Source organism: Mesocricetus auratus, unplaced genomic scaffold (genome assembly GCF_017639785.1).
Source record: "Mesocricetus auratus isolate SY011 unplaced genomic scaffold, BCM_Maur_2.0 Super-Scaffold_100018, whole genome shotgun sequence".
Taxonomy (NCBI): domain Eukaryota; kingdom Metazoa; phylum Chordata; class Mammalia; order Rodentia; family Cricetidae; genus Mesocricetus; species Mesocricetus auratus.
The window spans coordinates 46,383,680-46,408,284 of record NW_024429199.1 but is presented as its reverse complement, the minus strand read 5'-3'; the positions used below and the strand labels follow the sequence as shown (position 1 = coordinate 46,408,284).

Genomic DNA, 24,605 nt, shown 5'->3' with positions numbered 1-24,605 from the left:
TTAATACTGACAAGTATTTGCTAACCTTAACTCTCAGAGTTTATCACTTAAAAAAGGTTTAAAAAGCAACTCTTAAGCCTACAGATTGTGGTTTTAAACTTCCAGGTCAATAAGTATGAACTGCAATGAATTAGGTGATTAGTAAAGCAAACAGTACAGTACACTTAGCAGTCAGTATACTACTATACACTCCTTTTATGAATTACCGTTACTTTGCAGTATTACAGACTAATCCAAATTAATAACTTCATTTTACTTTGTATCTATGTGCAAAAGTGCAAGTAAGTCACTGACTGCTAGGCTAAGCTTTTCCCCGGAGGCTGCTGAGACTAAGCATTGGTTAAATTCAGATCTGATGAGGGTTCGGTTAAGACCGTTCTTGAATTCTTAGCCTTTCGTTGGGAAAGCCATACCTAAAGATAAAAGGAAGGGAATTAAACATTAGTCATCAATGAAGATTTGATGCTAATACCAATCTCCTCTCCTCACTACCACCAACACACATGTCTGCATCTGTTTTGAAGGGCACTGCTTATTTTAAAATAATGTGAGACTTGATACATAATCATGCATGTTATCTGTGTGCAAATTTACTCTAAATTGGGAATTTAAATTATTCCGGAGTTCTCCAGAGGGTCGATATCATTGTTTTACTGCTTAGGTGGCAAAGCAAGAAATAACAACAAACATAAGAGTATTTCTCTCACTTAGTACTTATTAAGAACCTTGAAAATGCTAATTGGGTATCTGCATAATTTGCACTTCATTTTGCCAGTTTAATATTCAAGTCTTCATAATTATAAATGTCCCAACAAAACCAAACAACATGTGGCTTTTACAATGAGAAATTTTACAGCAGTGCCTCTTGCTGTCTCTAAGCAGTAAACTGGTTGAGAAACTATTTTTCATTTTAGACATGCAGATTGCATAGAAATACAATTCTATCTGGCAAAACTAGGGAGCTCTTATACTAAGAGTCAGGAGCCCCAGAGTTGCAGAAAGCAAGGGTCCTGACTCCTCAGGGACAGACGCTGTGAGTGCAGCAGAGAGGAGTGCTGGGGAGGAGCATGCAGGCCGCAGGACAGAGGATTAATAGAAAGGAAAACTTACATAAGGTTACAGGTTATATGTTATTTTTAAAAAAATGCTTCAAGAAATGTGCAACACAACACAGCCTCTCAAAAACATTTTTTGTGGTATAATTCTGACTTATTATATACAATGATCCAGACAAAAAATTACAATAAAATGTATTTGTTTATAAAACAAAAGGCACCTACGTGCATGCATACACACAGATAACATACAGAGCATTGTAGCTTTCTTTAAATGAACAATGAATTTTCAAGTTTAAATCTTTATGTCCAAGTTCATTAAAGATTTTCCAATTAATATTAAGCTGGGGGGGAGCCCTTTAAGAGATCAAAGTTCTAAAAAGTCAATAGCAAGCACGCAGCACCAAAGGTAATACACAATTCAGGGGGGGGAAAGGTTCAAAATTCTGTCTGGTAAAACAGTGGGGTTGCACAGAAACAGGGTTTTTTTTTTTTGTTTTGTTTTGTTTTCCACATTGACTGGTCGTGTTATAACAGCTGCTGTATTCTAGTCCTTCATCCAGCAAGTCAATGGGCTGAAATATCAGGCATGACTGGCATTTCAATCCACTCTATAAAAAAAAGGCATCAATAATGTCTTTTTCAAGAATATTGCTTTTTGACCATGTAAACCCTGAGTTTCTATGACTTTAACTTTTGCCTCTAACATGATAAGTTGATGTGTGGTCATCTAGTTCATAGTTACTATTGAAACTATAAAGTATTGGTCATGTTAACAAGGACTTCAAAAGACAAAAGCTGAAAACCCTTAAAACTGCAACCTTTAAGTGATTATAAATATCTAAATACATATATAAATAACAGCAACCTAATAAAGTCTCAATATTATAGAACTTTAAAATTCAGCTATCAAGTAAACCTGTGAGACAAAACAAATCTAATTTTGGAAGGCAGAGTTGATGAGACCATTAGGACAAAGTGACAAGAATGGCCTAACTTCAGTCACCTAAGTAATAAAAGCATTGTCCAGTTGAGAATGTACATGGCAAGTATACCTATAGTGACTCTGAGATACTAAAGTAAATTCAAAACAAATTAAGGCATGTCTATTTAACAGGAGAACTCTTGTGAGGAACTAAACCAAAAGCATATTTAGGTTTCAACCTTTCCTAATCAAAACTTACATTGCCTCTCTAAACTCTGATAAACATCATTTCAAGATCTGGGGCACCACAAGTTAGAAATGCATTAACCACCTAGTACTGGACTCATACTTACCTAACACACCACTGGGTTCAATAGGGTACTCAAGGATTGATGTAGCTGGTGCCAACGTGTAGGGGTATTCATAGGGGGTGTAGATTAACCCAGCTTCAGGTCCCGGAGGGACTATTGCAGCAGTTGGGTGAGGAGTTCCGTTTGGCATGACAGCGGTCTGTATTTGTCTGATCAAAGGCATTATGGTAGGGCCAGCTGGCGTCGGTGTGCGCAGAGCAGCTGGTGGGAGGACAGGCGCAGGCCCAGTGATGATCCTCGGAGCAGCCTGGGCAGTTGCTGCAAGAGAAAAGGCAAGGGCTGCTACAGTAAGCAAAGAAATTTAGAAAGAAGTACAGGGACAGCAGTATAAAACATGGGGAAATGAGAGGGAAGTAGGAAAAAAGAAAGGAAAAAGCAGGAAAGAAGAAAAATAAAAGGAAATCATTAGTACATGCATTGATCACACGAAAATGCCAAAGCACACCAATCAAAAGCAATCAGCTTCCCCTTTACCAACATGATTAAAAATAATGTAAAATTTAAAAGCCCACTGTTAAAAAAAAAGAATACCATTAAAATGTTACACTGTTCATCCATTATAAAACATTTTGTGAGACTAAAAGTACATGCAAAACCAAACACACACCCCCATCCATTCAAATTAAAAGATGGAATGAAAAAATTTTAACTGGAGTCCACAGAAACAGGTATGGTTTATTTCCAAAGTGCAACTTTGGCTTCAATTTAAAGGAAACTCCCTGGATTAAGTCAGGTAAGTAAGCACCAAGTATATATGCTTCCAGCATGTCGGGAATTCTACACAAGAAAAAGAATACAGAGAACAGTCCTATCGCCTAATTCATGTCTATTAAGAGTAAATTATAGGCAACCATTACTAAACTCATTGGGTTGCCTATCTTTGGGAATTTTGACTATAATTTTAAACTTCAATTTCTTTAAAAAAAGTCAGTATTCTAAATATGATATGTTCATATAAATGATATATAAACCTTATGTTGTCTCAAACTATACATTTTACTAAACACTATTCTCTCAGATAGCTTATAAAATTGTGTCACACATAATCATGGAAGGGAGAACACAGGCTGGATGAAAACAGTTCTCCCTCACTGATCTCTGTGAACTCACCGAGGAACGTAAACAGCAAAACAAGCAAAGAAACAAAACCTGCGTGCAAACAAGCAAGCAAGGGGAAAGGAAACATCAACAGCAGGGCCATTCCATTTAGACGCTTTAAATCAGCTCTTTTTAAAGGGATTCAAAATACTGTCTTTTGCATAATGTAACAAGTTTAAAGTCTTAACTAGATAGGACATTTCTTGAACCCCTTCACCAGAGTAGTAAATTTACAACCCCCAACTTGACATGCTGGCATAAAACTGAGCTGGCCATTACCTACAGAAGCATTAAAAAAAGGGGGGGGGGGTGGCGGCTCTTCATCAGAATGTAAATGTTATCATTACTTCAACTCTAACTGGTTTTACGCTGCGGTACCAAAAGGAAACGGGCTTGTAGACAAAACAGCTGTAACCCAACCCCAGGCTCATTCTTACGTGATTTAATGTTGGCATCTCTGTAGGTGCCATTCAGAATTGCAAGCTCCATCAGTTGCATCTTCTTCAGGCTGTCTTCTCCTTCAGCCTACACATGAGAAACAAGAGCAGAAAGTATTTGAGAGTGTACATACATCACAACCTAAAAACTACATACTAAATGACTCTTAGAACTACAAAGTGAACTAACAATAATCACTCAACTTCTAAATGCTTATTTCTGTTTCCTTATGTTCCTGGTTTCTCTCAATGCACCTACCAAATGCTATCAATTCTATCTTTGACACTCTACCTTTAGGATCATCATAAAATTGACTACCTACATAGGATATATTTACAAGTGAAAAGGGCACTAAGACTAACTAGACTACATAGACAGAAACCAGGATGGCTATACTACTTACCATGGTTTCACCCCCTTCCAATAGCCAATACCACTCCTGGTAAGTCATTACTGTTATACTATCCAAACTGTCAGTGGTGCCTGCTGTTCAATACACACAAGATCTGAATACCCAGTCTAGATCCAAGGGCCAGATACACTTCCCCAAATGCAGCTTCTATCTTAATGTTTTGTACTATTCTCATATCTTAAACCCTACTGATCTCTTACTATCAGAACAAAGATGTTAAACCTTCCTCAAACTACCACCCCATGGTGAACTTACAGAGCAATAGACCAGACTAACTCTGTTAACGTCTTAGTGTTTATTTCCACTTGCCTATTTGCAAATACTCTTATGTGTTCCTGTGTGCTTTTCTTTCCACGCCCTACTTATACACAGCAACTCCAACAAAAACAATACTTTCTCCAGGAGCCATCTCTTCATTCTGTGATTTCAGTCTTCAATTACAGCTTGTTAAAGTTAATACTCAAAGAGTAAGCATCATTAGAATAGTCTTGATTTTGTTATTTATCACTACCTAATCCCTATGTGCTGATCCCAAAAATTATTTGTTGGAATTAATTTCTCTTTGTTTTGAGACAGGGTCTTACTACATGGCCCTGTCTGTCCTAGAACTAATAGGTTGGCCTCAAACTCAAGAGTTCCTTCTGCCTGCCTCCTTATTAAATGATTAGTATGAGAAACCTAACTTTACTGACAAAGCTCAAAGGTCTGAGTTCTACAGGACAAATTTTAACTAGCAAAAGCCAAGCAGAAATGTAGGAAAAAAGACTAGAACGTTTGTTCTTTAAAGATTATGGCATAAATTGTCCTCGCCTACCCCACTTTAGTGCAAGTCCATTTGGAACATGGGAGGAGTATTACAAAGACATACGCAAGTTTCTTGGTTTTCTATTTCTGTTACAACTGAAATGATAAGATCTTTAGAGCAGGGATTGATATACAGTAATTTGTAGTAAATAGAATTGCTGAGTGGGTATTTAATAAGTGAAACAGAAGTAAAGATAACATGTGATGGGCCACTGACAACTTTAAAACAGTCTCTTGCAGTAAAAGAAGAGACTGGCATATTTGTTGGATTATTATTACTTGATCCGCATAAATTTGTATAAAGATGAGTAAAATAAACGAAGAAGTAAAAATCTATTATGATCAAAGTTCCTAAATCTGTTCATTAAAAATATTAATTTATCAACAATTGGCTCAAATTTAATCTATGTAACTAACAATGTATATAAAAACTTTAAAAAAGAAAATAAAAGAAGCAACAGGCCCACTTCCAGCCACAGTGAAAAAGATGTTGTTCAAGTTTGAAAATATCAGCAAGGAGCAAATTTACCACTATCAAAAACATAAAAAGGAAGAAACTGTGCATGAAGATAACAAGTGCTTAGAAACACATTTGAGATGGACTGATTATTATTATTATTATGAAGTGATTTATGTCGACTGTGGAAATAATTCCAAAGAGAAAGATAGTAGAAGGAATGCATGTTCCCACCAACATGTGGCCATGTCATTTGTAGGTCCCAGAATACTAAAAACTGGGTGAAGACCACCAGGGTGGGTAAGTAGCAAAACCCAAAGGAGCAGGGTTGCCTACATAATGATGGTGTAACAACAACTTATGTCGTGATCACTGTGGAAGGCTGAACGTGCCTTGATCACCCCCAAAGGAGTTATGTGGCAGAATCATAATCTAAACCTCAAGTTGTTATATTCCAGAATGAGTTTTATTATTTTCACATCCTTACAACCTATCACACTCTTTATCTGAAGAGAGCTGGATGATAGGGTTATGGCCTCACAAGACAATTAAATTCATTACATAATATCCTCACATGAAACGGGTTGCTTCAACTTTATTGCTCCATTTGACAGAAATTTATCATATTTACTTGCCTAAACTTCTTTTTCAAATGTAAATTCAGGTAAGAAGACTTGCTGGTAATGCTATGGTTTATGCATTTCAGAGAATGATACCACATGCAATCTCAGCGGTCACGTTTTCTTAGTAAGGTGTTTATGATACTCATCCATGTTGTTTGTAGCAGCAGACTGCTTGAATGGCTAAGTAGTACTTTGTTTTGCTTGCTTCTAGTTTGAGGATACACTATGAATATAGCCACTCTGAAAATTCTCACACAGGCATCATTGTGAATCTAAATTTTGACTTAATTCTGGATAAGTGTCTATGAGTGGTATTGCTGAGTCACAGAACAGATTAATAATGAGAAAAAATATAAATATCAGAACACTATGAACAGCAGAATTGTCTTTGAAGTATGAACGTTCAAAAATATAACACTTGCTTAGAACTCACAGCATCAGAAGAGTCTTGACATTACAGAGACTTTTAGATTTACAAAAAGATAGCATACCACGGATGACACAGTATTTCTATTGGTGTCTGGGGGAATATCTCTTACAATAATCCTATCTGTGACACACACACACACACACACACACACACACGTATAATGCAATGAGATTTAAGTATGTCATCAGCTATGTTTAACAAGCTATGTCAAAGTAACAAACAGGTCAAATACCACTGAAACTAAAAGGGTTTTAACATAGTAAAGTACAGAAAATTAAGTGCTATTTCACTTTATTGGAAGAGAAGAAAATCATGTTTACTTATTAATAATGCAGTTGATTAAAACAGGGATGAAGGCCAGCAAGATTGCTCAAGAGGTAAGGGTACTTGCTGTCAAGCCTGACAACCTGAGCTCAATCCTAGGATCCACATGGTAAAAAGAGAGCTAACTCATACAGCCTCATTCCCAATGCTTTCTTCAATCATAATCAAGTTCAAAGCCCTTAGAACAGACTATGTTTTTCAGCTTCAGAACTGAACAGGCTCCTGTTTAAAGCATCTCACAGCTGTCGTCTTTCAATAGCCCTGACCCTGTACTATTTTCTACAGTGCATACTCATCTGATGACTCTCACAATCACATCACTTTCAGAAACGTATGCTGGTTTTTAGTGAGAATCAATTATACATAGCCACATGCTGTCATTCCTTTTCCATTTTTACTTTGCTGTAATTGGTATTTTCTAAACAACTACTCTTCCCCATACCTGTGGGGGGGGGGGGAGACAGAGAGGAAGAGAGAGAGACAGAGAGAGAGAGAGAGAGAGAGACAGAGAGAGAGAGAGAGACAGAGAGACAGAGAGAGACAGAGACAGAGACAGACAGAGAGAGAGAGAGAGACAGAGAGAGAAGACAGGAAAGGAAGGAGGGACTAAAAATAAAAGATGACCAAATAAATGAGTAGAGAAAGAGACCACATTTTATAAGAATTTTTTTCCATTTTCCATTTTGAAAATACAATTATGCAATCCTTACCCCTCCTTAGTTTCAAACTCTTGATCTCTTTTTAGGTTACAAGGATTTTAATCACAACACTTTGATTTGCTCTGCTATGTCCACTCTTTTGAGTTCCCAGAGGATAAACAAGTAACTTATCAGAGGCTTCAGTTCCAACTCTGCATAGAGCTTTCTTAGAATCTAAGATCTAATAATAGTAAAATGTCTTATATTTCATCTTCTAGCTAGGATTATAGCGGCTTCCAAATCTATATTGGATTATGGATGGTTCTGTTCTCCTTTACTTCTTAAGAGCTCTTTAACCAATTCCTTTGTAAGTTCTCTGTTGATATAATACCTACTATGGTTCATGTTTTCTTGACTGACACAGAAGTCAAGTGGTTCTCCAGTACCACTCTACAGAACCTGAATTTCCTAGGTTGGCATACGTGACCATGTTTAACATCCTTTCTTCTTATACAACCAACCTCATTCTGTGACCGAGGTTTACATAAATTTTGTCAGCTATGTTCCATTATTTCTTCTAAATTATTTATAAGTTTACTTGATTTCAATTTCCTTCCTTTTCCAGTCTGGTTTTTATTCTTCTATACAGAACAGACCCGCCAAACTTTAAAAAAAAACTTAACTGACTTAAACATATGTTTTAAAAAGGGGTTAAGTGTATGTGCAGCCCACCCATAAAGATCAATGGTGAAACTACAAATTCATCCTAATGGCTTCTGTAAGACCCAGGGGTCTTCACTTCCTTCTTCCTTTCACACAGCTCCTTCCCAAGTCTTCTGGCAACATACACCAAGATGCAGTTGCTGTTAACTCTAACAGCAAAGGAGAGAGGTCACAAATGGAGCACCTGAGAAACTCCCAACATCCTGATTGAAATCCAACAGTGAAGAGCTGAATCAAAGCCTGAAGAATCTCTCCTGTGTGCATTCAACTAGGTCATGTCTTTATTTGTGCACAAAGCCCTCAGTTCAACTGTTCCACTAACAAATTCATGAGTCAAAGTGTTAGACTTATGTTAAGAAAAAAATTTCGGCTATCTTCTTCTAGTCCCCTCTAAACTAACTGACATATTCTACTTAAATGCAATTCCTGGCTGGCTTAGTGCCAACAACATATCAGCAAGTTATGGTACAAAAAGTACAAAGTACACTTATCTAACCAGAAAACACTCAAGCCAACATGTAAATAATGCTACATCCATTAGGTGTGCCCAACCTGCAGTCCACTGGTCCCATCACATAACAACAGCTGTGAACGAGACTCAACAGAAACTGTAAAGTGAGTACAAGATGGGGGGGGGGGGACACACACATCTTTTTATCTTGACTACATGAACTGAACATTTATTTCATTTCACCTTAGTAACTTGTAAAGTACATAGCACCAGTACTAGTTTTCCTACTAATTGCATTATTTTACAGCAAAGTTAGAAGAAAATGTAACATTGTCTTAATAGAGCATTTACTTTGCTTAGATAGTTGACAAAAGCTATAGTTTAGTCACAATCAAAGAATGAAAACAATACAATTTTCTAGGGAAGTAAAACATTTTGTAAAATCCAAAGTGTTCCCTTTTATATTATTATTATTATTGTTGTTATTATTACTATTAGCAGCAGCAGCAGCAGTAGTGAGTTTGGCTGTTTTGTTTCTTTGTTGACACACAGTCTCCAAATTGGCCTCAAACTCCTAGAGATCTCCCTACCTCTACTTCCCAGGTAATGGGATTAAATGTGTGCACTACAACCTTGGCTATTGCCCAAATTCTAAAGTGGGAAACTACATGGAAGTATAAACAAGTTGGTGAAATATTGTTAGCTGCTAGAACATAGGTCAAACCTAGAGCTCAAACTCAAGAGCTTGAACAATGGCAGCTGTGAACAAAATCCCTGTAGCACTAGGGTCACCATACTTTAAAGAGGAAGATTACATGAGATCATTTTGTGTTTTGTACACAATTTTACACATTGTAACTATGTCAGACTTTATAACATTAAGAATTGCAGCATATCAACCAACATGACATAAAATGAACCTATGAACTTAGTAACATACAATTATTATCAAAGAAAAAATAGAAAAGGGGTAGGAAGAGGACTGGTAGAGACAATGAATGGATAGTTTGTTCTGGAATTTCAGATTAACCACAGCAGTAGTTGGATAGCATTACGGATATAATTATCTGGGAGGAGCAGAGTAGAAAGAGATCTAACTCAATGAATGTGTAACATTTCTCTATAGTGGATACCATGATACCAAACAAGGAATTAGGAAATTCGATTACTTATTTTTCCTTTTCTTACTTGTATTAGTAAGTAAGAGTCTTTGTTATAAACCATAGTATTAAATTTATCCTGGTCTCTCAATAGATGTCTATGAAGAGGGCTAGTTTAATCATTTAATGTTGCTTTCAGTCTTATCCACATACACATTTAATTCCACAAATGTTACGTGTAGCAATCAAAGCCTTTTTTTTTTAAGTAGGGAATATCATCACCCACCTCACAGAACTTATAAGGTACTAACATTAAAAAGTGAGCTAATTTGAAAACACACTAACTGGCTTAGATACTACAGAGGTTATCAAAATGAAGCTAATCATATATCAGCTTGAAGGCATAACTAAAAACAAGTTGACATATTTGACTTATAAAGGCATTTAGTTTTCTGCATCCAAAAGGCGTAACAAAATAAAAACAATCACCTTCACAATTCATTAATATGGTCTCAAAATTAATGAATGGGATAATCTGAAAGTCACTTCCAAATTAAATACAAATTTCAATTATCAAAACTACATTAGAAAATGTTGAAATGAGCTACTAAATTAAATGATTTGAACTATCCAAATTACAATGCTTATCTGAACATTAATATATTAAAATGCTACGTTTACTTGAATGATTCCAATAAAGGTATCACATACTAAAAAGTTGAGATGTTACAAAAAGTAAGCATTCAAAAGCACAGAACTCTGACAGACATTTGATTTTCTCACTTCTGTCAGGTCCGTGTCAAGTATGCTAGCATAGTGCATGGTCCACAAATGCTCTGCCTATATACTAAGAACATGAGGCAACTTACCAACCATCAGAAGAGCATGCAAACAAATTAAAGGGGCATATGAAAAGAACTGAACTAACTAAAAGAGATATACTGAGAAATTATTTGTCTATGTTTTTTCTATTAAATACATTTTGAATTTTTTTTAGAAATCAGTATGTATATTATATACTTAATAGGGAAATATGAAAGAACTAAAATGTATTAACCTAGTCAATGGGGTGCTTATTTAAATAGGGGATATAAGTATTATTTAGGTAACAATTTCAACCAAGTATGAAGCTCTATATAATAAGCTTAACATGGAAATTCTGAGGGATGCAGAGTACATGGCTGACAATAGGGCATTGTATATAACCCACAAAAGCTTTTAAGGAATTGTAAGATATCTAAACTGTTTGTCAATCTGAACATGAGTTAAGGAGGCATTTTTCAAAGAATCCTTACAGAGATGGCAAAGATACCACTTAATATAGGCTCTTTGTGAAGCTGTCCAGTATTATCATAGACAAGACATTTCAACACCACGCTGCTTCAAGAGGCTACAAAACTCCAAGTGTGAGATAGGTGCTTCATTGATTTTACGAGCCTGAGCCTGACAGCATAACAGTTAGGAGAGTAACCAGAGCGTTAACTGGTGACTTGGGAGAATTATGTGCAACTATGATTAAAGTCGTAGAATGTGATATTTTATGATCTAACAAATAAAGCTTTGCCTGAAGATCAGAGTGCAAAGCTAGACACACAGGCCAGGCAGTGGTGGCATACGCCTTTAATCCCAGCACCTAACAAGAGGCAGATGGACTCTGTGAGTTCAAGGCCACCCTGGGCTAGACACGACTTTATTCCCAGCAGTAACAAGGGGGAGATAGGAAGGCATATGGTTTGGCAGAGAGGAATAAAAAAGATGGGAGGAGACACACAAGTTCATGGCAGTCTAGGGAGTCAAAGCAGTAGTTAGTCTCAAGTAGTCTGAGGAGCAGTGCAGTCTAAGCAGTCTGAGGATGCAGTCTGAGGACAGGACCGCCCCTTTGGTCTGAGCACTGGTAGCGGTGAGAACTCTCTAGTGGATAGCCACTTTGCCTCTCTGATCTTCAGCATTAACCCCAACAACTGACTCTGAGTTTTTATTATTAAGAACAATTAGAATTCATGCAACATTAGAATATAAAATATGCTATACTTCTTAACCCTTTGTATGGATTGCTGATCAGAAGTAGGACTCTTAATCATTTAGTTGGAACAAATGTTCTTGCCCTAATGTAGAATACAATTGAAACAGAAGAGGTATAAAAAGATAACTGATACAGAACTGGATTAGATTCTATTTTAGAAGTAAAAAAAAAAAAGCCAGTATAGTTCAATTTCTGTAGGTTCTTTTCTGTCTTGTCATGTTTTCTTAAAACAGCACACAGCAGAGGGTCTTACACATAGCTCAAGTAGCCTGATGTCAACTGGAACCTAAGAACTCTATGGAAATGCAGGCCTTTTTAAGGTTCTCCAACGGTTCAAATAAAGTATTAAGAGTACAAGATGCTACTCAGATGATGCCAATGTGTAACTGAACATCATGCACTAAAGACTAATGAATAAACAAGAAGTCATTTATTTTACCTTAAAAGTATTTCCCTTTGCCATGTATTAACTGAATAGCTATCCTTTTCCTAACATAACTGCATCTCTCTGGTAAAAACTTTGAAAAGTGCAACAGTATTTTCAGCCAAATTATTATCTTCCTTATGAAACAACAGTCCAATGACTTAAAAATATGAAGTCTTCCCAAAATACTTTATGAATCAATTATATGATCTCAAAAATTTTAATACCTCAGCTTTGAGTATTTTTCTGAAAGACATGAAGACACCAACACAAGAACTGATTATTATTACGACTAGTGTCTTGGAGACAAGTGATATCCTACATACTAAAGTCATGTGTTACATGTTGGGCATTTAGGGGTTAATTTTCTTACTCAAAGTTATACTAAAATATATTCTTTGGAGACAGAGAAAGTTGAAGTTGGATCTGAGACTATGTACATGAAACCTGACTAACACCATTGATCACAGCTTGAAAATCACATTTGATTCCAAAACTGTTTCTAAATTTTTAAAAATTTCACCCTTTGGGTCTGGTAGGTATAAAAATACACTATTTACTATACACACTGTATGAAATTAAATATTACTTTATTGTTTATAAAAAACAAAGTATTCTTTACATAACACTCTGCAGTGCTAATAAAGGAGGAAAACGTATGATGAACGCTGCCACACTCTTCTCTGGAGATTGGGAACAAACTGTCTTTAAATGTGCTTATCATCCATTTCTCTGGGGGTGCAGGGATGGGGGCACAAGCCCTAATAAAGACTTTATGAGGCCGTTGGCCTCTACAAAAGCCTTGTCTATAGGAGAAGAACCAGGTTCTTTTCTCCAAACCTGTAATTTATGAGTTTATTCAAACCCACCAAATTGCTTTAAGTAAATGCCTCTCACATTTGAAAATTCCCATGGCAACTCATTTAGTTTGGCAGACAGGCAGACCCACATCCAATCCTTTCATCCTGCAGCTAAGCCATCACAATGGTAATTCTGCTCTGACACTCTGAAGAGACTAATTACTGCACTCGGAGTCCCATTCAGATGAAAATGGCAGCGAGAGCCCCACAGAGGAACACTCTTCACAAGCTCTCAATATGGATCTATCAGGGCCCACATGCATTTTGGTTAGATATCTTAAACATCTTTTAATATCTATCTTTTTCTCAGTAAAACAAAGCCAAAATGCCTTTTTAGTTACTAGTCCTTGGTCAAGAAGTTAAATGTAAGAAAGAGTACCAGTTCATTAACAATTCGGCTTTAAAATGTTTTAAGAAACTATTTCAGAGTCAAGATGCCTCTCACTATCATCCATTACCTCTTTGAGCTTAATTTCAGGCTATAATTAAAACAGTTTATTATGAATCGAATTCATAAGCTACTAAAAGGAGGACTCCTGAGAAATATGAAAAGCAAACTTTAAAAATAAGTACTGTAAATATCCTTTTCTCTTTTTTTCTCAATTTCAATGACAGTGGTAACTGGTATTTCTAGAAAGCAAATTAAAATGACTTTGTTGCGATAAATATTTTCAAATTTCACAATATTTCTTGATTAATCAGAACAACTTTAAATCTCAAATTCCTTGGCTGGAATTTGTAGTAATATATTAAAGCCAATTATTTAATTAACATTAATTTAGAACCCCATTCGTGTTAATCTTCTTAAAAATCAATCTTAATATTAAGAACTCATTCATATTTAAGTTCAAAGTACCCCCAAATAAACATGAAGCCAGGAGGAGAATTCTACCATACAGCCCATACAACCCACACTGGATGAACTGTCTGATAGTAAAGTCATCTAGTATATCAGTACACTAAAATTGTCGGTGTAAGTTTCTACTGTCTGATATCATTCATCGCTCTAGTCAGAAGCTAGCACTGCTCAGTTCAAGGATCCAGTTTAGAGCTGGCATCTCATACAGAAACTGTTAAGCACATAAGATCCAGGGATGAAGGCACACACTCTTCATCTCCTTTCTCAGCAACACTACCCCGTTTTCTTCACCTGGCATTTTTTAAATCCTTTCTGAACTTGCATATGTGGAAAAGGTTACTGTTTGTTGTTCCCCTTTCCCTTTATAAATTACACTTAGGAGTTATCATTAGGGCATTTTCACATTTGTATATGTGGAAAAGTTTACTGTTTGTTGTTCCCCTTTCCCTTTATAAATTACACTTAGGAGTTATCATTAGGGCATTTTCACATTTGTGGCTCATCTTATTTACAGTGCCTCCCAGAGGGAGGGAGGAGTGAAGAGGGACACAAGCCCTGCTGTTCCACACACACAGCTAAAATAATTACTTTCACAATGACTCCAAAGGTTTGTAAGGCATGTAAGTCACACTGCTTGAAGCACTGTCTGTAGGAAAGTAATGCATGAAGCAACTGGAGTTTGTGGTGGAAGGGCATAAAGACCAAGACTACAACAGGAGGAAAGCAGTTGCCATGGAATTTAGAAGATTAATGAATCTGATCAAAAAATACAATCACAAATTATTGACATCATGATAAAAAAGAACACTACTACAGATTCTACATATTTACAAAAATAAAGAGGAATTGGAATTATAAATGAAGAAGTTCATGATAAAAACTGACCACTAAGATATTAGAGAAATTCTGGGTACCAAAAAGGCTTATCACAAACAGAAAAAGTACTTGTCTGACATGACTCAAACCTAAACTATAAAACTTTTGAGAAACTCAGTAAAATACAAGGAACTGGGTTGACTAAGACACATAAAACCACCTGTTTTAGTAGGTAATCTATTATACTTGATACAGAATTGGAAGATATCCAAATTTGGTTTCTGTCACTGGGATAAAACATTGACCAAAACAAACTGGACGAGGAAGAGTTAAGTAGGAAATGATACAGGGATCATGGAAGAATGCTGCTTATTGCCTCGCTCAGGTACATGCTTAGGACTACCACTTCCCAACAACTGCAATTAAGAAAATACCTCCCCCAGACATGCCCACATTAGGTAATCTGATGGAGATGATTCCTCAATTGAGATTCCCTCGTCTCAGATGGCAAGATACTTGACAATTAATATGCAACCTTTCCGTAAGACTAAATATGTGAAATAAGTTGAAAGATCCAACAGGTCAGTGAATCAAACACAAAGTTAGACTGTCAACAGATGAGTTCTATGCTAGCATCTTAAATTTGCACCCAAAATAAATATGATAACATACCAAATTATTTTTAAAGAGGATCAAGTTTTCTAGGTTTTGAGGGTTTTGTTGTTGTTGTTGTTTTGGTTTCTTTTTTATTTGTTTGTTTTTTGAGACAGAGTTTCTCTGTGGCTTCGGAGGCTGTCCTAGAACTAGCTCTTGTAGACCAGACTGACTCAGAACTCGCAGTTTGCTAGTTTTAAGAACATAGTTTAACACTGATGTTTAAACGTCTTTTCTATTCAAAGTTTACATGCATACATGTGTATATATACATATGTAATTAAAATCAGTAATTTATTTAAATACCATTTGTAATTACTGAGTAATTTACAAGGACTCTGAAATTTTTGCAATGCAGTTACAAATAAATTTAAATAAACAATTTGTAGAAAATGTTGTCAGAGTCTACTAACCAACAAATACAAAATACTGACCTTTCAACATTTTGCAAAAGCTATTAACTATTTTAAAGTTCCATTTAAAAAATTCAAAACTAGTTTGTCCAATTAACTTTTTAAAAAGAAAAATCAGTCACAAAATCCAGACACCACAAATGATAACAATTCCAAATGATACTAATGTTCTTATATAATACATTTTAAATAAGGCCACCAATGTACTAAACTGTAGCACAAGGCATTCTTCTTTTCTATATAAACTCTGTTTAAGGCATCTTCATACAGTAAAATCTTTTATGACATTCTAGTTCTCAGAGTTATGGAGATAACTCAGTAATTGAGTGCCTTACCTGTCTATCATTACTGGGCTAGACTGTGTGAAGGCAAAAATCCTCCTCCCCATTTACAAGATAAATTATGAAATTTACATGAACCTACCCCAAATCCTAATCCTAGGTCTGTAAACTCTTCCTGTACTACACAGCAAAGACTTTAAACCAAACAGCTCACTTCCTCTCCCACTTTCAGAGGAACTGTACACTTGGGACAGTTTAAGTTTTACTTGAGTAAAATGGCAAAAGTGAATGATAGTCTTTGATGCAGTTTAAAAATATATTATCTTTACTAATTTAGTTGGGAGAATTACACGAAAGACGTGGAGGATACTGTTTCAATCAGAGTGAGTAGAAGCATCACAGAAGACTAGCAGGATGGTTTCTGTCCTTAATACCAGAACCCATGGTGGACCAAGTAGGAGGATCCCAAGCTCAGGCTGGGAGAGTTCTTGCATGCCCAAGTCCCAAAGAAAGGAGGCAGGCAGACTTATCAACAGTTTCTGTTGAGGGTCCCTAAACATGAGTGTATTTGTAGTAGATACCTGAAGACAATGAGAATGGACTTGTATGATAAAAATATTATATATAATGAAAAAAGCTACTCATTCCTGTTATTGCAATGGTCTATTAGTAATGCTATTAAAACAGAAAACAAAAAGATTAAAGTAAAATGATTATCAAAATGAACATCTGCAATAAAAACACTATTTCTCTGGAAAACAAGCCTTCTAAAAATCTAATTCTAGGGAAAATGTATGACTATCATAAAACCTTTATTAATTACACAGCTATTTTGGTGAGAAAATTAGTATACTGTTCATTGTATGCTAATTGGAAAAAGGTGAAATCAACTTCATAAGGTTGTTTTACAACCCAAATTTAAGCCTATCATGGTGGCATACACCTTCAACCCCAGCACTGGAGGTAGAGGCAAAGGGATCTCTGAGCCTCTGGGGACAGCCCGGTCTTGACAGCACATTTCAAACCAGCCAGAGCAACACAGTAAAACTCAGTCTCAAAACAAAACAAAACCAGAAGTTAAAACCAAAACACAACAGAAATCCAAATTCCGTGGGTTTTGGATATTGCTCCAGAAGGTAGTAGAGAATTTACTGAGCAAGTCTGAGGACCCAAGAAGTTTGTAACCCCCAAATCCACATAAAACTGAGAACAATAGTGTATGCCTCTAAAGAGACAAGAGTCCTCACACTCACTCCAGGAAGCCTAGCAGACTCAGCCGAAACAACAGACCCCATCTCAAACAAGGTTAAAAAAGATAGAAACCAACATCTGACCTCCACCACCTGAGTCCCCATGCAAACAGATGAACACTTGACCTACATGCACGTACAATTTTTTAATTAAAAAAATTAAACTGAAGGCACTTAAAATTTCAAAATTAGTTTAGATTTATGAGCCTTAAAATGAGCAGATATAATAAAAACTCAAACACAATATTGTGCTTGACACCTCATCCCACACACTCTGGACTTAGCTCTCTCCACAAAGAGCACAGTTGTCCTTTTTTATCTTTCTAGTGAAGACTGATGCTAAAGTCAAAACAGAAACAATACAACTTTGTGCTTTAACTGTAAATTTTATCTTTAAATGATATCATAAGCAAAATAACATACCCCCCCAACAAGAGTAGTGTATGTGTCACTTCAAAAGACAATAAATAAATGGATGAATGGATGAATAAATGAATGAGTGAGTAAGTAAAGATTGCTGCATTAGCCTGTAATTCCCAGCACTTCAGAGTACAAGCTCCAGACCAAGCAGGGCTAAAAAACAAAACAAAGCAAAATTATACATATTTATTCTACAGAAATTGACAGTGGATTTAAAACCTGGCATAACATCCAGGTTTGAGATTGCCAAACAGGCATTTTCACATAATATTGCCATGACCGCAAACTAGTACAAATTTCCTAGAAGGTAACTTAGGTGCATTTTAGTATCAGCTAAGTATTAAAATATAAACTGTGCTTTTCAATGTAAAAGTATTCTTTGACCTAGTAGTTCTTCAAGAGGGTTATTCTTGTATATATACAAATTAACTAAATATCCTATTTGTCCCTGAGGATAGGACAGTCAAGCTTTTAATTCCTTTACATTAAATTTTTGTTTAAAAAAGAAAACAATGCCTGGCTAAATCCATCAGTCAACCAATTAGAGTGGGCACATGAGCTAGTGATGGGCTCTGAGACAGCTGAGGGGGAAGTGGGCCAAGGGTAAAGAGAGAGGGAAGGTACACAAGAGGTGCACACACTAACAACAGGCAGGGATTAACAGCAACGTCAAGAAGACACAGCACACTCTTACAGAGCAAGACATGCTAGCTACAGTCTCCACATTTCCCATGTGTATGTGAAGGTGGGGTGACTAGAGTTCTATCCGTGAGGAAACAGGCAGGAAAGAGCCACAGCAGTGGGATTTCAAATCCAGACGTTGACTCTCAAACAACTAACATCACCTGATTCATGAAAATTCAGCTGTCTTATTAAATTAAAATAGAAATGAAGCAAGACTTAACTACTGACTTCCACAATGTGGGTCTAAAATGCATAACTCATGGCTTTACTTCAAGAGCTGAGGCCTACTTGAAAGTCTTTAGCAGGTAACAGCAGGACCCTAGACCAGTCTCTTCCTTTTTTGCTTCTCAATAATGGGGAAAATCATAATGAAATAAACCAGGGAGTCACCTGAATTTTTTTAAAATGCCAATCTGATTAAAATTGTAAAAATCAAACATGTAATCATAAACTCAAAACATATTAACACACACAGATGCCTTTGCTACAAAGAACATATACAGTCTATTAAGAAGTTTGATACTCAAACAGGTAACAAGAAAAAGCATACAAAAGATACTGAAGAGACCACATTATCATGAACTAACTATTCAGATGAGCACATCTGAAACTCTCATTTCCTAAGTCCCCAATCCAGCATGCAGATTATTATGAAATGTCTCAATCAATGGTAACACTCCTTAATGTCTGTTTATTTCTAAGGAGGATTGAATTCAGGGTTACACACACACAGTTGGAAAGCATTAGGCCACATTCTTAGCTCCTCAAATCAAAGTTTGTCAAGTGAGATTACCAAGCTATAATGTACAAAGATACACAACAGCAAAAAAAGTGAATACTCAATGTAGTGTTGTTATAAAAATGCACACATTTAATTGTGGTAATTTTATTTCTGGAAACATTTTAAAATATTTAGAAAGGTAGCCTAATATTGCCTTACAAAAATATTATCTGCAATACTACTAATAAGCAAGAAATGGAAACAACAATCTTATATGCTTAATAAAGAATGGTTGATAGCATGGCCATACATATGATGGAATTTAAAGCATTCATCAGGGGAAAACCATGAATAACACTATTAATGACTAACAGAGAACCGTTAGTGGTATAATATACTAGAATGACTACTCTAGCTTCAAAAATATGCACTTAGAAAATAAACAGGCAATATTAACATCAGTATTCAAGTATGGGTAAAGTCATTTGACTAATTTTAGTTAAATTTCTAAATTTCGTTTTCAACAAATGTACTTAACATAAACAAAAGCTGCATTAGCTATATCTCACATAAACTATTGGTCTCACAGATCCAGAGAGTGGGATAATGAATACAGAAACAGAAGAGTGTGGGGGGGGGGATTATTAAGAGTTACACAATTACAGTTAGATTAAGAGCAATAAACTACAGTTTGTAACACAGCAGAGTGACGATAGTTCGTGACAATTTGAATGTTTCTAAACAGCTAAAAGACTGAAAAAATATTTGAAGTGATATAAAGAGGAGAGGCAGGGGGATACGGCAGGAAATATGGGGAGAGAGCTAAAACTAGGAGTCATTTGCAGGCTTGTATGGAAACCTATCACAGTAGATACTTCATAAAATATATACATATTATGGGGGAGAGAAAGCCACAACTAGGTATCAAATACAGCATGAATTATATCTAATTGAGTTCCTGGCCAAAGGAGCCCTATGGAAACTTCCAAACAACCAGGGTATTGCCAAGGCTGTTTATCGTTTGCTCTTCACAAAGATCCTATAGCTTACCATCCTAATATAACTCATTCAGCATGAAAAGTTAAGCTGGTGCTTACCTAGAGCCTTCACCTCTACCGACTGGTGTTCATGGTATTGAAAGGACACTGCTCTTACCAGGGGAGAGAGGCTACCAAACACCACCCCTCTATCTGACATTTAATCTACAAGATATACTGGGGCAATAGTGGCAAAAGGTTTTGGAAGTAAACAACCACTATCTGACTGAAATTAAGTCCCACTCCATGAGATGGAGCCCATGCCCAACACTACTCAGATGGCCAAGAACCGGAGACTAGATTGGTCATGGACCTAGGGGAAATCTAAATACTACTGTTCTGCTAAAAGAATGCAACAATAAAATGACTCCTAATGATATTCAGCTATACATCTAAATCAATGTCTTGCTCGGTCAGCGTCAAAGAAGCTCCCTCCTGCAGTAGTAGAAGGGAATATAGAGCCACTGGACAATTGCAGAGTGAGAGCCTTTGGGATACTCAGTCCTAAATGAGATGTCTCCATCAAATCCCTCCAGACTAGGTTCAGGGAACTCTAATAAAGGGGCTGGAAATATTCTAGCAGAGAGTGAAATGGCAGACACCAAGGAAACAAGGTCTTTTAGACACAACAGGGCTGACCCATGAATTCAGAGGCTGTGGCACCATGCACAGAGCCTGCATAGGTCTAAGTCAGTGCTGAGGGAAGAAGACACAAAGCCCACATCTCCAACTCAGAGGCTATCTCCAACTGATAACCACTTACAAAGGAAAAATTAGTTTTCTCCAAAGGAATCTCATTGGTATACAAAACCCACCCTTAAGGGCAGGCTGCATGTCCAGCAGCAAATGGGCAACACAAAATAAACCTAGTATTTCTGGAGTGTTTTCCTCCCCCCCACTTCCTCATAATATTTTGCCTGGGCATTTGATATTTAAGATCTTTTGTTTATATATTATGATTTCTGATTTTGTGTTTTTTCTAGAGCTTCTACATTGAAAATATGTGCATCTCTGTGTCTGTATGTATTTCATGTGCTTTTTCACTGGCTCCTTTGTTTATTTGTTCTGCCCTATTCTTGTTTGTTTTTATCTCATTTTTAAAAGATGCCTGTTTGTCTTCCAATGAGAGAGAAAGAAAGAATATAAATTGAAGTGGGTGGGGAAATGGGGAGGATCTGAAGGAGTTGAAAGGGAAACTACATCAGAATATATTTTATGAAAAAACTATTTTCAACACAAAAGAAGCCCTAAAAAATTGGAAGTGAAAACTTCCCACATTTCATTTAATATTACAAATATGTGATTATAATTAATCAATAATAAACAACAAATGCAATTGTTAGGCGATTTTTTTTTCAATCAGAAATAGTAGTCAGATGTTAGAATGCAAACTTTTCCTACTTGCTGACTGGTAAGAAGAAAAGCAAATTATCGCCAATAACATTTTTAACATGCAGCAGAGTTGACTGAAAAATCAAAGAAATGAGAAGGGCATATTGGCACATGGAATCCCAGCAGCTGGGAGGTGGAGGCAGATGAATATGAGGTCAAGACTAGGCTGAACTACAGGGGACCCTGTCTCAAAAAAGCCAAACCCTGAGAATAGGCCCCCTTTCTCCCACTGTGCATCCCTTCCAGGACATGGAAAGCATCTGACTTGAAATGAAGTTGGGTTACTACAATGACTAGGCACCTCCATGTTAGAGACACCCAGAGCTAGTATAAAGAAAGGCCCTGTGATGGACAAGTCTCGGTGGCATGACACTCTTAGTAGATGACATTCAGTAAAATGCATAAAGTGTTTCATGACATAAGCAATCACACACTTTTTTGTGTGATGGCTTAAAAAAAAAACCACTAATGGATGATTCATTTTATTTCACGCTAGTTTTAACTATCGCTATGCATAAAGGTCCAGTTTGAACACCATTTTTCTCTTGGCTATACAAGTTTATACAAGGTTAGTATCAAAGAACTGACCAATTATGGACAAAGTTTCAAATTGTCAATTTTCTTAGTTAAAAGTCTGATTATCTTGACATAGGCATCAAAATACACATAAAATTAAATTTTAATTAAGATAGATCCTTTAATACAATGTTTACATTATAAAAAAGACATTAAGTAGAAATATACCAGAAAATGATTATTATTATGCAGTGTTAAACCAATGCATAGAACCCATGTTTTAAAAGTAATATGCTTTTATATTTTTGGTTGTGAGCCTAGACTTTAACAGCTGAACCATCACTCCAGAAAATACAAAAACAACAAAAGAAAGGTATGTGGTTTTTATCCTATGGTCTATAATTCTAAAGTTTCATTTCTTCAGCGTAATACCAAGTAGCACAATTTAAAATCAGTTACCTATTTAATAGTAACAGTAATAATCCTAAAAGCCTTTACTAGGAGAGTTACCAAAAAATATGAACTTTCTTAAAGCTTCATTTATTTATTTGCTGCCAGTTTTTCATTTCTGGACACAAATCATTTCTATTCACTAGTATTTGTATGGAGAATGAGAGAGTGTGGACACGCACATGCCGTAGCTCTCATGTGAAAGTCAGAGGATAACTTTCTTTCAGGAACTGGTTCTCTCCCACCACTGTAGAACCGGAGGTCAAACTCAAGTAAGCTTAAACAAACAACAATTACACGAATGATTTTTTTTTTTTGATTTTTCGAGACAGGATTTCTCTGTGTAGCTCTGGCTGTCCTAGAACTTGCTTTGTAGACCAGGGTAGCCTCAAACTCAGAGGCATGCCTCTGTCTCCCTTAGGAATTAAAGGAGTACACCACCACTGCCAAGCACAATTCTACAAACGTAAGATTTGATGCCCCAAGGTCTTAACATTAGTGTTTCATTGTTATTACCCTAAAGCAAAGAAAAAGAGAGGCTGAATTTTTCTTAAATCACTAATAACCTTCTAAACTAATGCTCTTTTTCAAGATAGTATCTTTTAATATAAAAGTAAATTGCAGAAAGAATGGCTAGAAAAATCTAATGGGTAAACCCATTAGAAAATGCAGAAAGAATGGCTAGAAAAATCAAAGTGTAAACTATCATACAATTTTCTTTTTGCTGCATTAGTAAACACATGTTCTCAGGATAATGGTGGCTCTGGATTGTCGGATACATAGCATCCCAATTATTTTTCTGTTTATGAAACTAGTAACAGAATGTTCACAAAAAGTCCTTTTTCACTGCTTTTCAAGACCATACAATTACTAATGAAAAGGAAGAGTACATGATTTAACAGTGTACAAACACCTGCATTTACAAACAATCTGCCTGTCCATGTTCCTTATATATCTATCAACACAATTTATATTAAATACTTTCCCTGCAAGAATAAAAAAGTGGATTGTCAGGACACTGAAGAACAGATACAAAAAGTAGCGAATCTCAAACTCAATTATGTAAGCAACAAAATGGCTCCATTGACAACACAGCTTCAATTTTCCTAGCTTCGTTAGGAAGAGCCAATTGAATAGTTCCACTTTATTAATATGAGAGATAGAGCTGAGAATATAAGAACAGCCTGGTCTACAAAGTGAGTTCCAAGACAGCCAGGGCTGTCACAAAGAGAAACCCAGAGGTGGCAGGGGTGGAGTGGAGGGTGTCATGTGTACAATTGCTTGTTGGCCAGTGAGCCTTACTTGAGGTTGACCCTAGGTTCTACAGTGGTGGGAGAGAACCACTTAAAATCATTTTCTTCTCATTTCCCATTAAAAAGAAACAGTATGTAGCAACATAAAAGAGTGAAGAGTTGAGGGAGGAAAATGGGCAGAAAGGAATGAAGGGTGACACAAGAACAAAGAGAGCTGGATAGTTTCTTGTAAGACACCAGTCTCAAATGTACCTCTAACGTCTAGTGAAAGACTCCCAAGTGCGTTTGTTAGCTTAGACTAGTAAAGTATAAAAAACATTTGCAATGATGCCTACAAAATCAGTGAAACCCAGCTTTCAGTAAGAAAACAGTTTTTACTTTGCTTTAACAAAGTGTTACTATGCCACATTAACTTTTCTACAGGGGAAGAAAAATAAGCCAAAGAGAACCTAGCATATATGCAATTCAAATAATGAGTTGCCACAAAGTCTACTTTCTCAATACAATAATAGTTCCACACCCTCTAATTTACTATTACTTAATATTTTTGCTGGGGGAGGGCGGGGAGATAATGGGGTCTCTCTACATTAGCCTTGACTGTCTTGGAGCTCACTATTGTAAACTAGGCTGGTTTCAAACTCAAGAAATATGCCTGCCTCTTCCGCCTCTGGAGTGCTGGGATTCTAAGTCTGTGCTAACATGT

At 36.3% G+C, this 24,605-nt stretch overlaps 1 protein-coding gene across 1 annotated transcript in view; it reads right to left on the bottom strand.

The window, feature by feature from the left end:
* The window catches only part of Qki (QKI, KH domain containing RNA binding), a 106,668-nt gene that overhangs the window by 4,639 nt on the left and 77,424 nt on the right, over positions 1–24,605 (bottom strand). The window contains 2 exon segments of the mRNA XM_040758183.1: positions 2,334–2,609; positions 3,887–3,974. Of these exon segments, the coding sequence (XP_040614117.1) occupies positions 2,334–2,609; positions 3,887–3,974 (364 nt within the window).